Source organism: Hemiscyllium ocellatum, unplaced genomic scaffold (genome assembly GCF_020745735.1).
Source record: "Hemiscyllium ocellatum isolate sHemOce1 unplaced genomic scaffold, sHemOce1.pat.X.cur. R, whole genome shotgun sequence".
Classification (NCBI taxonomy): Eukaryota; Metazoa; Chordata; class Chondrichthyes; order Orectolobiformes; family Hemiscylliidae; genus Hemiscyllium; species Hemiscyllium ocellatum.
In genome coordinates, this window is record NW_026867602.1 from 229,782 (window position 1) to 243,995 (window position 14,214).

At 56.4% G+C, this 14,214-nt stretch overlaps 1 protein-coding gene across 1 annotated transcript in view; it reads left to right on the top strand.

Moving 5' to 3' along the window:
- Positions 1 to 11,301, top strand: part of LOC132809047 (red-sensitive opsin-like) — a 15,711-nt gene extending 4,410 nt beyond the window's left edge. The window contains exons 3-5 of the mRNA XM_060822422.1: positions 687 to 852; positions 4,688 to 4,927; positions 11,015 to 11,301. Of these exons, the coding sequence (XP_060678405.1) occupies positions 687 to 852; positions 4,688 to 4,927; positions 11,015 to 11,131 (523 nt within the window). The 3' untranslated portion in view covers positions 11,132 to 11,301. The remainder of the gene's footprint in view (positions 1 to 686; positions 853 to 4,687; positions 4,928 to 11,014) is intronic.
- Positions 11,302 to 14,214: the final 2,913 nt, after the last annotated feature.

Here is a 14,214-nt window from a genome sequence, read left to right on the forward strand (position 1 = left end):
CCCTCCTGACTCTTCCCCCCCCCCCCCAAAGCCCGGTCCCACCATCGGGTCAGAGGCTGGGAATCCTGCAGTGAGTAACTCCCCTCCTGACTCTCCCACCATCGGGTCAGAGGCTGGGAATCCTGCAGCGAGTAACTCCCCTCCTGACTCTCCCCCCAAAGCCCTGTCCCACCATCAACAAGGCCCGAGTCAGGGAGGGGGAGGGAATACTCCCCACTCGCCCTGGACAGGGGCAGCTCCGACAACACTCGAGAAGCTCAACACCATCCAGGGACAAAGCAGGCCCCCCCACCCCCCATCCCCACTCAATCAGCACGCTAACCCCCACCTTCAACACCCCCGAGGTAGCTGGGCTCATTAGGAATGCTCGGCTGAGCTCCAACACTCCATCCCTCCATTCCCGAGGTAGCTGGGCTCATTAGGAATGCTCGGCTGAGTTCCAACACTGATGCAGAGTGCGTACAAGATGGACTGTAGGGTTCCTCCGACTGCACCTTCCCAACTCACCACACCTTACCCCCCCCCCCAGTCTGGGAAGGACAGGGAGGGGCTGCAGAATCAGAAGTGGGAGGGGGGGACGGGGACCACCTTTACCGAACACTGCCCTGACTGGGAAGGAGATGGACCGTCCCTCCAATGGCACGTAATCCCAGTGAAAGTCTCCTGTCTCGCCCTCTCCCCATCAGGTACTGGCCGTACGGACTGAAGACCTCGTGTGGGCCTGACGTTTTCAGTGGGCGTGAGGACCCTGGCGTGACATCCTACATGGTCACACTGACAGTCACGTGTGCCGTGTTCCCGCTCAGCATCATCATCATCTGTTATTTGCAAGTCTGGATGGCCATTCGGGCAGTAAGCAACTTTCCCAGCAGCCCCCATTCAGCGCCACCCTCTGTCACTTCAGGAACACAGCCGAGGGAGAGAGTGCAGAGCACTGGAGACAGGAAGGCAGAGGGAGATTTCCGAGGATGTTAACCTTTGGGGACTGGGAGAGATTTACCAGGATGTTACCCTTTGGGGGTTGGGAGAGATTTACCAGGATGTTACCCTTTGGGGGTTGGGAGAGATTTACCAGGATGTTACCCTTTGGGGACTGGGAGAGATTTACCAGGATGTTACCCTTTGGGGCTGGGAGAGATTTACCAGGATGTTACCCTTTGGGGACTGGGAGAGATTTACCAGGATGTTACCCTTTGGGGACTGGGAGAGATTTACCAGGATGTTACCCTTTGGGGATTGGGAGAGATTTACCAGGATGTTACCCTTTGGGGGCTGGGAGAGATTTACCAGGATGTTACCCTCTTGGGGGTTGGGAGAGATTTACCAGGATGTTACCCTTTGGGGGCTGGGAGAGATTTACCAGGATGTTACCCTCTTGGGGACTGGGAGAGATTTACCAGGATGTTACCCTTTGGGGATTGGGAGAGATTTACCAGGATGTTACCCTTTGGGGGCTGGGAGAGATTTACCAGGATGTTACCCTTTGGGGGCTGGGAGAGATTTACCAGGATGTTACCCTCTTGGGGGTTGGGAGAGATTTACCAGGATGTTACCCTTTGGGGGCTGGGAGAGATTTACCAGGATGTTACCCTTTGGGGGCTGGGAGAGATTTACCAGGATGTTACCCTTTGGGGGCTGGGAGAGATTTACCAGGATGTTACCCTCTTGGGGGTTGGGAGAGATTTACCAGGATGTTACCCTTTGGGGGCTGGGAGAGATTTACCAGGATGTTACCCTTTGGGGGCTGGGAGAGATTTACCAGGATGTTACCCTTTGGGGCTGGGAGAGATTTACCAGGATGTTACCCTTTGGGGCTGGGAGAGATTTACCAGGATGTTATCCTTTGGGGGCTGGGAGAGAGTTACCAGGATGTTACCCTTTGGGGACTGGGAGAGATTTACCAGGATGTTACCCTTTGGGGACTGGGAGAGGTTTACCAGGATGTTACCCTTTGGGGGATGGAGAGTTTCAGTGATGGAGAGGGATTTGGACAGGCAGGGGTAGTGTCTCTTGGAGCGGAGGGAGATTGAGAGGGGGACATGATTGAGAGAGAGAGAACGATGAGGGACATTGTGGTTGACACCGAGTGTCACACACACTTACTCACACACTCACACACACACACTCACACAAACACACTCTCACTGGGGTATGGGCTGTCTCTCACACACACACGCACACTCACACACTCACACACTCTCAAACTCTCACTCAAACTCTCTCTCTAACACACACTCAAACTTTCACACACACCCACACACTCAAACTCTCACGCACACACTCAAACTCTCTCTCTCACACACACACACTCAAACTCTCTCTCACACACACACACACACTCAAATTCTCTCTCTAACATACACTCAAACTCACACACACACTCACACACTCAAACTTTCTCTCACACACACACTCAAACTCTCTCTCTCTCACACACACACACACATACACGCTCTCACATCTACTCTTTCACACACATGCTTACACACTCCCTCACTTACACACACACGATCAGTCTGAGCTGTTGTAACTTGGTGTGTGTTGGTGCGTCTCATTATGAGTTGCTGAGAGTCGGTGTGGGCTGGAGTGAATGAACAGGTGTGTCTCGGTGTGTCTCGGTGTGAGTCGGCATGTCTCTGTGTGCCTCTGTGTTAGTCAGTGTGTCTCGGTGTGAGACAGTGCGTGTCAGTATGTTTCAGTGTGAGACGGTGTGTCTTGGTGTGAGACAGTGCGTGTCAGTGTGTCTCGGTGTGAGACGGTGTGTCTTGGTGTGAGATGGTGCATGTCAGTGTGTCTTGGTGTGAGTCAGTGTATCGCGGTGTCCCTTGCCATGACTTGGTGTGTCTTGGAGTGAGTCAGTGTTTCGCGGTGTGACTCGGTGTGTCTGGGAGTGAGTCAGTGTATCGCGGTGTGCCTTGCCGTGACTCGGTGTGTCTGGGAGTGAGTCCGTGTATCGCGGTGTGACTCTGTGTGTCTGGGAGTGAGTCAGTGTATCGCGGTGTGACTCGGTGTGTCTGGGAGTGAGCCAGTGTATCGCGGTGTCCCTTGCCGTGCCTTGGTGTGTCTGGGAGTGAGTCAGTGTATCGTGGTGTGACTCGGTGTGTCTGGGAGTGAGTCAGTGTATCGTGGTGTGCCTTGCCGTGACTTGGTGTGTCTGGGAGTGAGTCAGTGTATCGGGGTGTGCCTTGCCGTGCCTCGGTGTGTCTGGGAGTGAGTCAGTGTATCGTGGTGTGACTCGGTGTGTCTGGGAGTGAGTCGGTGTATCGCGGTGTGCCTTGCCGTGCCTCGGTGTGTCTGGGAGTGAGTCAGTGTATCGTGGTGTGACTCGGTGTGTCTGGGAGTGAGTCGGTGTATCGCGGTGTCCCTTGCCGTGACTCGGTGTGTCTGGGAGGGAGTCAGTGTATCGTGGTGTGACTCGGTGTGTCTGGGAGTGAGTCGGTGTATCGCGGTGTGCCTTGCCGTGCCTCGGTGTGTCTGGGAGTGAGTCAGTGTATTGCGGTGTGCCTTGCCGTGACTCGGTGTGTCTCGGAGTGAGTCAGTGTATCGCGGTGTGCCTTGCCGTGACTCGGTGTGTCTGGGAGTGAGTCAGTGTATCGCGGTGTGCCTTGCCGTGACTCGGTGTGTCTGGGAGTGAGTCAGTGTATCGCGGTGTGCCTTGCCGTGACTCGGTGTGTCTCGGAGTGAGTCAGTGTATCGCGGTGTGACTCGGTGTGTCTGGGAGTGAGTCAGTGTATCGCGGTGTACCTTGCCGTGACTCGGTGTGTCTCGGAGTGAGTCAGTGTATCGCGGTGTGTCTTGCTGTGACTCGGTGTGTCTGGGAGTGAGTCAGTGTATCGCGGTGTGACTCGGTGTGTCTGGGACTGAGTCAGTGTATCGCGGTGTCCCTTGCCGTGACTCGGTGTGTCTGGGAGTGAGTCAGTGTATCGCGGTGTGACTCGGTGTGTCTGGGAGTGAGTCAGTGTATCGCGGTGTGCCTTGCCGTGACTCGGTGTGTCTGGGAGTGAGTCAGTGTATCGCGGTGTGCCTTGCCGTGACTCGGTGTGTCTGGGAGTGAGTCAGTGTATCGCGGTGTCCCTTGCCGTGACTCGGTGTGTCTGGGAGTGAGTCAGTGTATCGCGGTGTGACTCGGTGTGTCTGGGAGTGAGTCAGTGTATCGCGGTGTACCTTGCCGTGACTCGGTGTGTCTGGGAGTGAGTCAGTGTATCGCGGTGTCCCTTGCCGTGCCTTGGTGTGTCTGGGAGTGAGTCCGTGTATCGCGGTGTGACTCGGTGTGTCTGGGAGTGAGTCAGTGTATCGCGGTGTGCCTTGCCGTGACTTGGTGTGTCTGGGAGTGAGTCCGTGTATCGCGGTGTGACTTGGTGTGTCTGGGAGTGAGTCAGTGTATCGCGGTGTGCCTTGCCGTGACTTGGTGTGTCTGGGAGTGAGTCAGTGTATCACGGTGTGACTCGGTGTGTCTGGGAGTGAGTCGGTGTATCGCGGTGTGCCTTGCCGTGACTCGGTGTGTCTGGGAGTGAGTTGGTGTATCACGGTGTCCCTTGCCGTGACTCGGTGTGTCTGGGAGTGAGTCAGTATATCGCAGTGTGCTGTGCCGTGCCTCGGTGTGTCTGGGAGTGAGTCCGTGTATTGCGGTGTATCGCGGTGTGCCTTGCCGTGCCTCGGTGAGTGACCGTGTCCTGTGCTCTGACAGGTTGCTCAGCAGCAGACTGAGTCTGAAACCACGCAGAAAGCTGAGAAGGAAGTCTCTCGGATGGTGGTGTTAATGATCGCTGCCTTCTGTCTCTGTTGGGGTCCGTACGCCTTTTTTGCCGTTTTCGCTGCGTTAAACCCCAACTACGCTTTCCACCCTCTCATGGCGGCGGTGCCGTCGTATTTTGCAAAGAGTTCGACCATTTATAACCCCATTATCTACGTCTTCATGAACAGGCAGGTATGTACGGGGACTTTCCCTCGAGGGGAAACGCAACCCGCAACGCCGCTGAAACCCCACGCTGTGTCCAACCCTCTTCCAAAACTCCACACCATCCCAAATCTCCACCAAAACCCCACACCATCCCAAATCACCACCAAACCCCCCACACTGTCCCAAATCACCACCAAACCCCACACACTGTCCCAAATCACCACCAAACCCCACACACTGTCCCAAATCACCACCAAACCCCACACACTGTCCCAAATCACCACCAAACCCCCCACACTGTCCCAAATCACCACCAAACCCCCCACACTGTCCCAAATCACCACCAAACCCCCCACACTGTCCCAAATCACCACCAAACCCCCCACACTGTCCCAAATCACCACCAAACCCCACACTGTCCCAAATCACCACCAAACCCCCCACACTGTCCCAAATCACCACCAAACCCCCCACACTGTCCCAAATCACCACCAAACCCCACACTGTCCCAAATCACCACCAAACCCCCCACACTGTCCCAAATCACCACCAAACCCCCCACACTGTCCCAAATCACCACCAAACCCCCCACACTGTCCCAAATCACCACCAAACCCCACACTGTCCCAAATCACCACCAAACCCCCCACACTGTCCCAAATCACCACCAAATCCCCCACACTGTCCCAAATCACCACCAAATCCCCCACACTGTCCCAAATCACCACCAAATCCCCCACACTGTCCCAAATCACCACCAAACCCCCCACACTGTCCCAAATCACCACCAAACCCCCCACACTGTCCCAAATCACCACCAAACCCCCCACACACTGTCCCAAATCACCACCAAACCCCCCACACTGTCCCAAATCACCACCAAATCCCCCACACTGTCCCAAATCACCACCAAATCCCCCACACTGTCCCAAATCACCACCAAACCCCCCACTGTCCCAAATCACCACCAAACCCCACACACTGTCCCAAATCACCACCAAACCCCCCACACTGTCCCAAATCACCACCAAACCCCCCACACTGTCCCAAATCACCACCAAACCCCACACTGTCCCAAATCACCACCAAACCCCCCACACTGTCCCAAATCACCACCAAACCCCCCACACTGTCCCAAATCACCACCAAACCCCCCACACTGTCCCAAATCACCACCAAACCCCACACTGTCCCAAATCACCACCAAACCCCCCACACTGTCCCAAATCACCACCAAATCCCCCACACTGTCCCAAATCACCACCAAATCCCCCACACTGTCCCAAATCACCACCAAATCCCCCACATTGTCCCAAATCACCACCAAACCCCCCACACTGTCCCAAATCACCACCAAACCCCCCACACTGTCCCAAATCACCACCAAACCCCCCACACACTGTCCCAAATCACCACCAAACCCCCCACACTGTCCCAAATCACCACCAAACCCCCCACACTGTCCCAAATCACCACCAAATCCCCCACACTGTCCCAAATCACCACCAAACCCCCCACTGTCCCAAATCACCACCAAACCCCACACACTGTCCCAAATCACCACCAAACCCCACACACTGTCCCAAATCACCACCAAACCCCCCACTGTCCCAAATCACCACCAAACCCCACACACTGTCCCAAATCACCACCAAACCCCACACTGTCCCAAATCACCACCAAACCCCCCACACTGTCCCAAATCACCACCAAACCCCCCACACTGTCCCAAATCACCACCAAACCCCCCACACTGTCCCAAATCACCACCAAACCCCACACTGTCCCAAATCACCACCAAACCCCCCACACTGTCCCAAATCACCACCAAACCCCCCACACTGTCCCAAATCACCACCAAACCCCCACACTGTCCCAAATCACCACCAAACCCCACACACTGTCCCAAATCACCACCAAACCCCACACACTGTCCCAAATCACCACCAAACCCCCCACTGTCCCAAATCACCACCAAACCCCACACACTGTCCCAAATCACCACCAAACCCCACACTGTCCCAAATCACCACCAAACCCCCCACACTGTCCCAAATCACCACCAAACCCCCCACACTGTCCCAAATCACCACCAAACCCCCCACACTGTCCCAAATCACCACCAAACCCCCCACTGTCCCAAATCACCACCAAACCCCCCACACTGTCCCAAATCACCACCAAACCCCCCACACTGTCCCAAATCACCACCAAACCCCCACACTGTCCCAAATCACCACCAATCCCCCCACACTGTCCCAAATCACCACCAAACCCCCCACACTGTCCCAAATCACCACCAAACCCCACACTGTCCCAAATCACCACCAAACCCCCCACACTGTCCCAAATCACCACCAAACCCCCCACACTGTCCCAAATCACCACCAAACCCCCACACTGTCCCAAATCACCACCAAACCCCACACTGTCCCAAATCACCACCAAACCCCCCACACTGTCCCAAATCACCACCAAACCCCCCACACTGTCCCAAATCACCACCAAACCCCCACACTGTCCCAAATCACCACCAAACCCCCCACACTGTCCCAAATCACCACCAAACCCCCACACTGTCCCAAATCACCACCAATCCCCCCACACTGTCCCAAATCACCACCAAACCCCCCACACTGTCCCAAATCACCACCAAACCCCACACACTGTCCCAAATCACCACCAAACCCCCACACTGTCCCAAATCACCACCAAACCCCACACACTGTCCCAAATCACCACCAAACCCCACACTGTCCCAAATCACCACCAAACCCCCCACACTGTCCCAAATCACCACCAAACCCCACACTGTCCCAAATCACCACCAAACCCCACACTGTCCCAAATCACCACCAAACCCCCCACACTGTCCCAAATCACCACCAAACCCCCCACACTGTCCCAAATCACCACCAAACCCCACACTGTCCCAAATCACCACCAAACCCCACACACTGTCCCAAATCACCACCAAACCCCACACTGTCCCAAATCACCACCAAACCCCACACACTGTCCCAAATCACCACCAAACCCCACACTGTCCCAAATCACCACCAAACCCCCCACACTGTCCCAAATCACCACCAAACCCCCCACACTGTCCCAAATCACCACCAAACCCCCCACACTGTCCCAAATCACCACCAAACCCCCCACACTGTCCCAAATCACCACCAAACCCCACACTGTCCCAAATCACCACCAAACCCCCCACACTGTCCCAAATCACCACCAAACCCCCCACACTGTCCCAAATCACCACCAAATCCCCCACACTGTCCCAAATCACCACCAAACCCCCCACACTGTCCCAAATCACCACCAAAACCCCCACACTGTCCCAAATCTCCACCAAAACCCCACATACTGTCCCAAATCACCACCAAACCCCACACACTGTCCCAAATCACCACCAAACCCCCCACTGTCCCAAATCACCACCAAACCCCCCACACTGTCCCAAATCACCACCAAACCCCCCACACTGTCCCAAATCACCACCAAACCCCACACACTGTCCCAAATCACCACCAAACCCCACACACTGTCCCAAATCACCACCAAACCCCACACACTGTCCCAAATCACCACCAAACCCCACACACTGTCCCAAATCACCACCAAACCCCCCACTGTCACAAATCACCACCAAACCCCCCACACTGTCCCAAATCACCACCAAACCCCCCACTGTCCCAAATCACCACCAAACCCCACACACTGTCCCAAATCACCACCAAACCCCCCACACTGTCCCAAATCACCACCAAACCCCCCACACTGTCCCAAATCACCACCAAACCCCCCACACTGTCCCAAATCACCACCAAACCCCCCACACTGTCCCAAATCACCACCAAACCCCCCACACTGTCCCAATACTTTACCGACACCCCACACCATCCCGGAACCCAGCTGAAGCTCCTCAGTATACCGGAACCTCGTCAACATTCCACACTCTCCTGAAACCCCACACTATCCCAAAACTTGGCCGTAACTTTACACAGCTCCGACACCCCCACGCAATCCCGGAAATCTGCCGAAACTCCACGCTATCCCAAAACCTTGCACTGTGTAGAGGGAGCTTAACTCTGTCTCTAACCCCCTGTTCCTGGGCATGTTTGATGGGGGTAGTGTGAGCGGTGTAGAGGGAGCTTTACCCTGTTTCTAAACCCATGTCCCTGGGAATGGGGGGGTCAGTGTAAAGGAAGCTTTCCCCTGTATCTCACACCCTGTCTCTGGGAGGGGGGGATAGTGTAGAGGGAGCTTTACTCTGTATCTAACCCCCCTGTCCCTGGGAGTGTTTGATGGGGGGACAGTGTAGAGGGAGCTTTCCTCTGTATCTAACCCCCTGTCCCTGGGGGTGTTTGATGGGGGGGACGGTGTAGAGGGAGCTTTCCCCTGTATCTAACCCCCTGTCGCTGGGGGTGTTTGATGGGGGGAACGGTGTAGAGGGAGCTTTCCCCTGTATCTAACCCCCTGTCGCTGGGAGTGGGGAGAGTGTAGAGGGAGCTTTCCCCTGTATCTAACCCCCTGTCCCTGGGAGTGTTTGATGGGGAGGACAGTGTAGAGGGAGTTTTCCTCCATATTTAACCCCTGTGTCTCTGGGAGTGGAAAGAGTGTAAAGGGAGCTTTCCCCTGTATCTAACCCCCTGTCCCTGGGGGTGTTTGATGGGGGGATGGTGTAGAGGGAGCTTTCCCCTGTATCTAACCCCCTGTCCCTGGAGGTGTTTGATGGGGGGACGCTGTAGAGGGAGCTTTCCTCTGTATCTAACCCCCTGTCCCTGGGGGTGTTTGATGGGGGGGGACAGTGTAGAGGGAGCTTTCCCCTGTATCTAACCCCCTGTCCCTGGGGGTGTTTGATGGGGGGACAGTGTAGAGGGAGCTTTCCCCTGTATCTAACCCCCTGTCCCTGGGTCTGTTTGATGGGGGGGACAGTGTAGAGGGAGCTTTCCCCTGTATCTAACCCCCTGTCCCTGGGGGTGGGGAGAGTGTAGAGGGAGCTTTCCCCTGTATCTAACCCCCTGTCCCTGGGGGTGTTTGATGGGGGGGACAGTGTAGAGGGAGCTTTCCTCTGTATCTAACCCCCTGTCCCTGGGGGGTGTTTGATGGGGGGACGGTGTAGAGGGAGCTTTCCCCTGTATCTAACCCCCTGTCCCTGGGGTGTTTGATGGGGGGGACAGTGTAGAGGGAGCTTTCCCCTGTATCTAACCCCCTGTCCCTGGGTCTGTTTGATGGGGGGGACAGTGTAGAGGGAGCTTTCCCCTGTATCTAACCCCCTGTCCCTGGGGGTGGGGAGAGTGTAGAGGGAGCTTTCCCCTGTATCTAACCCCCTGTCCCTGGGAGTGTTTGATGGGGAGGACAGTGTAGAGGGAGCTTTCCTCTGTATCTAACCCCCTGTCCCTGGGGGTGTTTGATGGGGAGGACAGTGTAGAGGGAGCTTTCCTCTGTATCTAACCCCCTGTCCCTGGGTCTGTTTGATGGGGGGGACAGTGTAGAGGGAGCTTTCCCCTGTATCTAACCCCCTGTCCCTGGGGGTGGGGAGAGTGTAGAGGGAGCTTTCCCCTGTATCTAACCCCCTGTCCCTGGGAGTGTTTGATGGGGAGGACAGTGTAGAGGGAGCTTTCCTCTGTATCTAACCCCCTGTCCCTGGGGGTGTTTGATGGGGAGGACAGTGTAGAGGGAGCTTTCCTCTGTATCTAACCCCCTGTCCCTGGGGGTGTTTGATGGGGAGGACAGTGTAGAGGAAGCTTTCCCCTGGATCTAACCCCCTGTCCCTGGGGGTGTTTGATGGGGAGGATAGTGTAGAGGAAGCTTTCCCCTGTATCTAACCCCCTGTCCCTGGGAGTGTTTGATGGGGGGTACAGTGTAGAGGGAGCTCTCCCCTGTATCTAACCCCCTGTCCCTGGGGGTGTTTGATGGGGGGGACAGTGTAGAGGGAGCTTTCCCCTGTATCTAACCCCCTGTCCCTGGGAGTGTTTGATGGGGGGTACAGTGTAGAGGGAGCTCTCCCCTGTATCTAACCCCCTGTCCCTGGGGGTGTTTGATGGGGGGGACAGTGTAGAGGGAGCTTTCCCCTGTATCTAACCTCTCGCTCTGCTCCCTCAGTTCCGAAACTGTATCCTTCATCTCTTCGGGCGGCAGGTGGAAGATGGCTCCGAATTATCCTCCACCTCCAAAACCGAGGTGTCTTCCGTCTCAAACTCCTCGGTCTCTCCGGCCTGAGGAGCTTCGGATTATCCAGGAACGGCTGGGATCTCGGGAAGGGCTGGCCCCCCTCTCTTCCCCCCCCCCCCCGCCCTCCTCCATTCCTGCCTCCGGTTAGTCCCAGCATGCACCTCTCCCATATCTTGGCCGTTTTCCCATGGGCCAGTTGGACAGAAGGGGGAAGGAGTGAAGCAAACTCCGCTCAGTAACTTCATTAAAGTATGTGTCTGAGGTTTCAGTGTCTGGGTGGTTTGTGATAAACCGAGGGTTTTGCGTGGTTCACACTGTCGCGTCTTCGCTCCCTCTCCTTTTGACCAGTTCTGCCCTCCTGCTGCCCAGTGTTGGCGCGGAAACGGGTATGGCCTCATCATCTTGGCCACATCAATGCCCTCTCTAACAAGAGAGAGAGAATCTAACCATCGCCCCCTTGACGTTCAATGGCGTTACCATCACTGAATCCCCCTCCCCCCACTATCAACATCCTGGGGGTTACCGTCTCCAACAAGAGAGAATCTAACCATCGCCCCCCTTGACGTTCAATGGCGATACCGTCACTGAATCCCCCTCCCCCTACTATCAACATCCTGGGGGTTACCGTTGAGCAGAAACTGACCCGGACCCAGCCCCATATCAATCCAGCGGCTACAGGAGCAGGTCAGAGGCTGGGAATCCTGCAGCGAGTAACTCCCCTCCTGACTCTCCCACCATCGGGTCAGAGGCTGGGAATCCTGCAGCGAGTAACTCCCCTCCTGACTCTCCCACCATCGGGTCAGAGGCTGGGAATCCTGCAGCGAGTAACTCCCCTCCTGACTCTCCCACCATCGGGTCAGAGGCTGGGAATCCTGCAGCGAGTAACTCCCCTCCTGACTCTCCCACCATCGGGTCAGAGGCTGGGAATCCTGCAGCGAGTAACTCCCCTCCTGACTCTCCCCCCAAAGCCCTGTCCCACCATCGGGTCAGAGGCTGGGAATCCTGCAGTGAGTAATTCCCCTCCTGACTCTCCCCCCAAAGCCCTGTCCCACCATCGGGGTCAGAGGCTGGGAATCCTGCAGCGAGTAACTCCCCTCCTTACTCTCTCCCCCCAAAGCCCAGTCCCACCATCGGGTCAGAGGCTGGGAATCCTGCAGCGAGTAACTCCCCTCCTGACTCTCCCCCCAAAGCCCTGTCCCACCATCGACAAGGCCCGAGTCAGGGAGGGGGAGGGAATACTCCCCACTTGCCCTGGACGGGGGCAGCTCCGACAACACTCGAGAAGCTCGATACTGTCCAGGGACAGAGCAGCCCCTCACTCGATGGGCCCCACAGCCACAAACGTTCCCTCCCTCCCTCCCCCACTCAGTAGCATCGGTGAGTACCATCTACAAGACACACTGCAGAAACTCATCCTCAGGCAGCTCCTTCCAAACCCACGGCCACTTCCATCTGGAAGGACAAGGGAGCTCCAGCAGGGAAAGGAGGGGGGGGTCTGGGTGGGATGCTCATCAGTGTGGACTCAACAGGGCCTAATGACCTGCTCCAACACAATCCGGTCACCCCTCAGCCTCCGACGCTCCGGGGAAAACCGCCCCCGGCCTATCCAGCCTCTCCCTGGAACTCAAACCCTTCCCCAACATCCTTCCTGTCGGAGGGGGGGGGAGACCAGAAATCGAATGCGGTATTCCCAAATCAGCCTCACAGATACAACCGCGACGTGACCTCCCGACTCCTGCAAGTCCTGACCCGATAAAGGAAGGTGTCCCGAAGCCCTCCCTGTCTCCACGTTCAAGGAGCTGCGAACCTGCACCCCAAGGTCTCTCTGTTCAGCGCCACTCCCCCGGGACCTTCCCGTTCGAGGGGATGAGTCTTGCCCCTTCCCCCCCCCCCCACCTCGTTGCGCGGGACTCTCTCTATCCCCGTCTTAAGTAGACTCAATGCCCTGGCTCCCCCAGCCCCGCTGTGGCAGTGAATCCCCCACTCTCAGGCTGAAGACGTTCCTTCTCAAAGGGGTCTTCCCTTTACTCTATGTCTTTGCCCTCAGCTCCGAGTCTCTCCTGCCAATGGGAACATCTTCCCGACACCCACTCTGTCCGTTCAGTTTTCTGTTTCGTTAAGATTCCCCCACCCTCCCCCCTCACCCTTCTACCCTGCCCCACCGAGAACAGACCCAGATCTGCAAGCGTTCTTCACATGTCAAGCCTTTCGTTTCCATCTTGTGAACTTGGTCCATCCTACCTGAGGTACGGGGCCCAGAACTGCACACAACGCTCCAAACATGGCCCCCGAGCCCCTCAGAAAGACAGCCTTGCTTTCAGATTCCTGTCCTCAGGCGAAAAACGACATTATTTTGTGTTCCTAGCTACTTACCTTGACAGAATCCTGGACTGGAACCCCCCAAGTCCCTCTGCGCTTCAGAGTTCTGCATTCTTTCCCCCCCATTGAGGAAATAGTCCAGGCCTCAAGTCTTCCCCTCTCCCCCCTCAAAGGGCACAACCTCAGACTGTCCCACGTTGCCTTCTACCTGCCCTTTCGGCCGCCTAGACCTGTCCAAATATCTCTGCAGCCTCCCCATTCTCCTCAAAGGTGCCCCTCGGACGCTGCCTGAACGGCCGTGCTCTTCCAGCACCGCTAATCCAGAGGCTGGTTTCGCGGCGTCTGCCGTCGTTCTGTCATCAGCCCGGCCATAGTCAGGACGGCCCCCCCTCCATCGAGATGGTTTCGGAATAAAGGGGAAAGCCGTGGCCCACAAACGCTGAGCTTTGTGGGTCACCGCGGGTCACTGGCTGCCATTCGGAGGAAGGACCCTTCTGTCCCCACTCTCTGCTTCCCGCCAGACAACCCAAGCATCTAATCCACGCCTCGAACACCACGGGCCCACATCTTACCCAGCAGCCTCCTGGGCATCACCTCGTCAACAAGACCTCCTTGGTCGAATTGCCTCTCCCCCCCCCCCCCCTTGGTCTAACCTGCTCATTACTTCCTCAAAGAATTCGAACAGGTTGGTCAGGCATGACCTCCCATTGACGAAACCGCACTGACTTTGCCCTGGTGGCTCAGTGGTTAGCACCGCTGCCTCACAGTGCCAGGGACCCAGGTTCGAACCCAGCCTCGGGCAACTGTCTGGG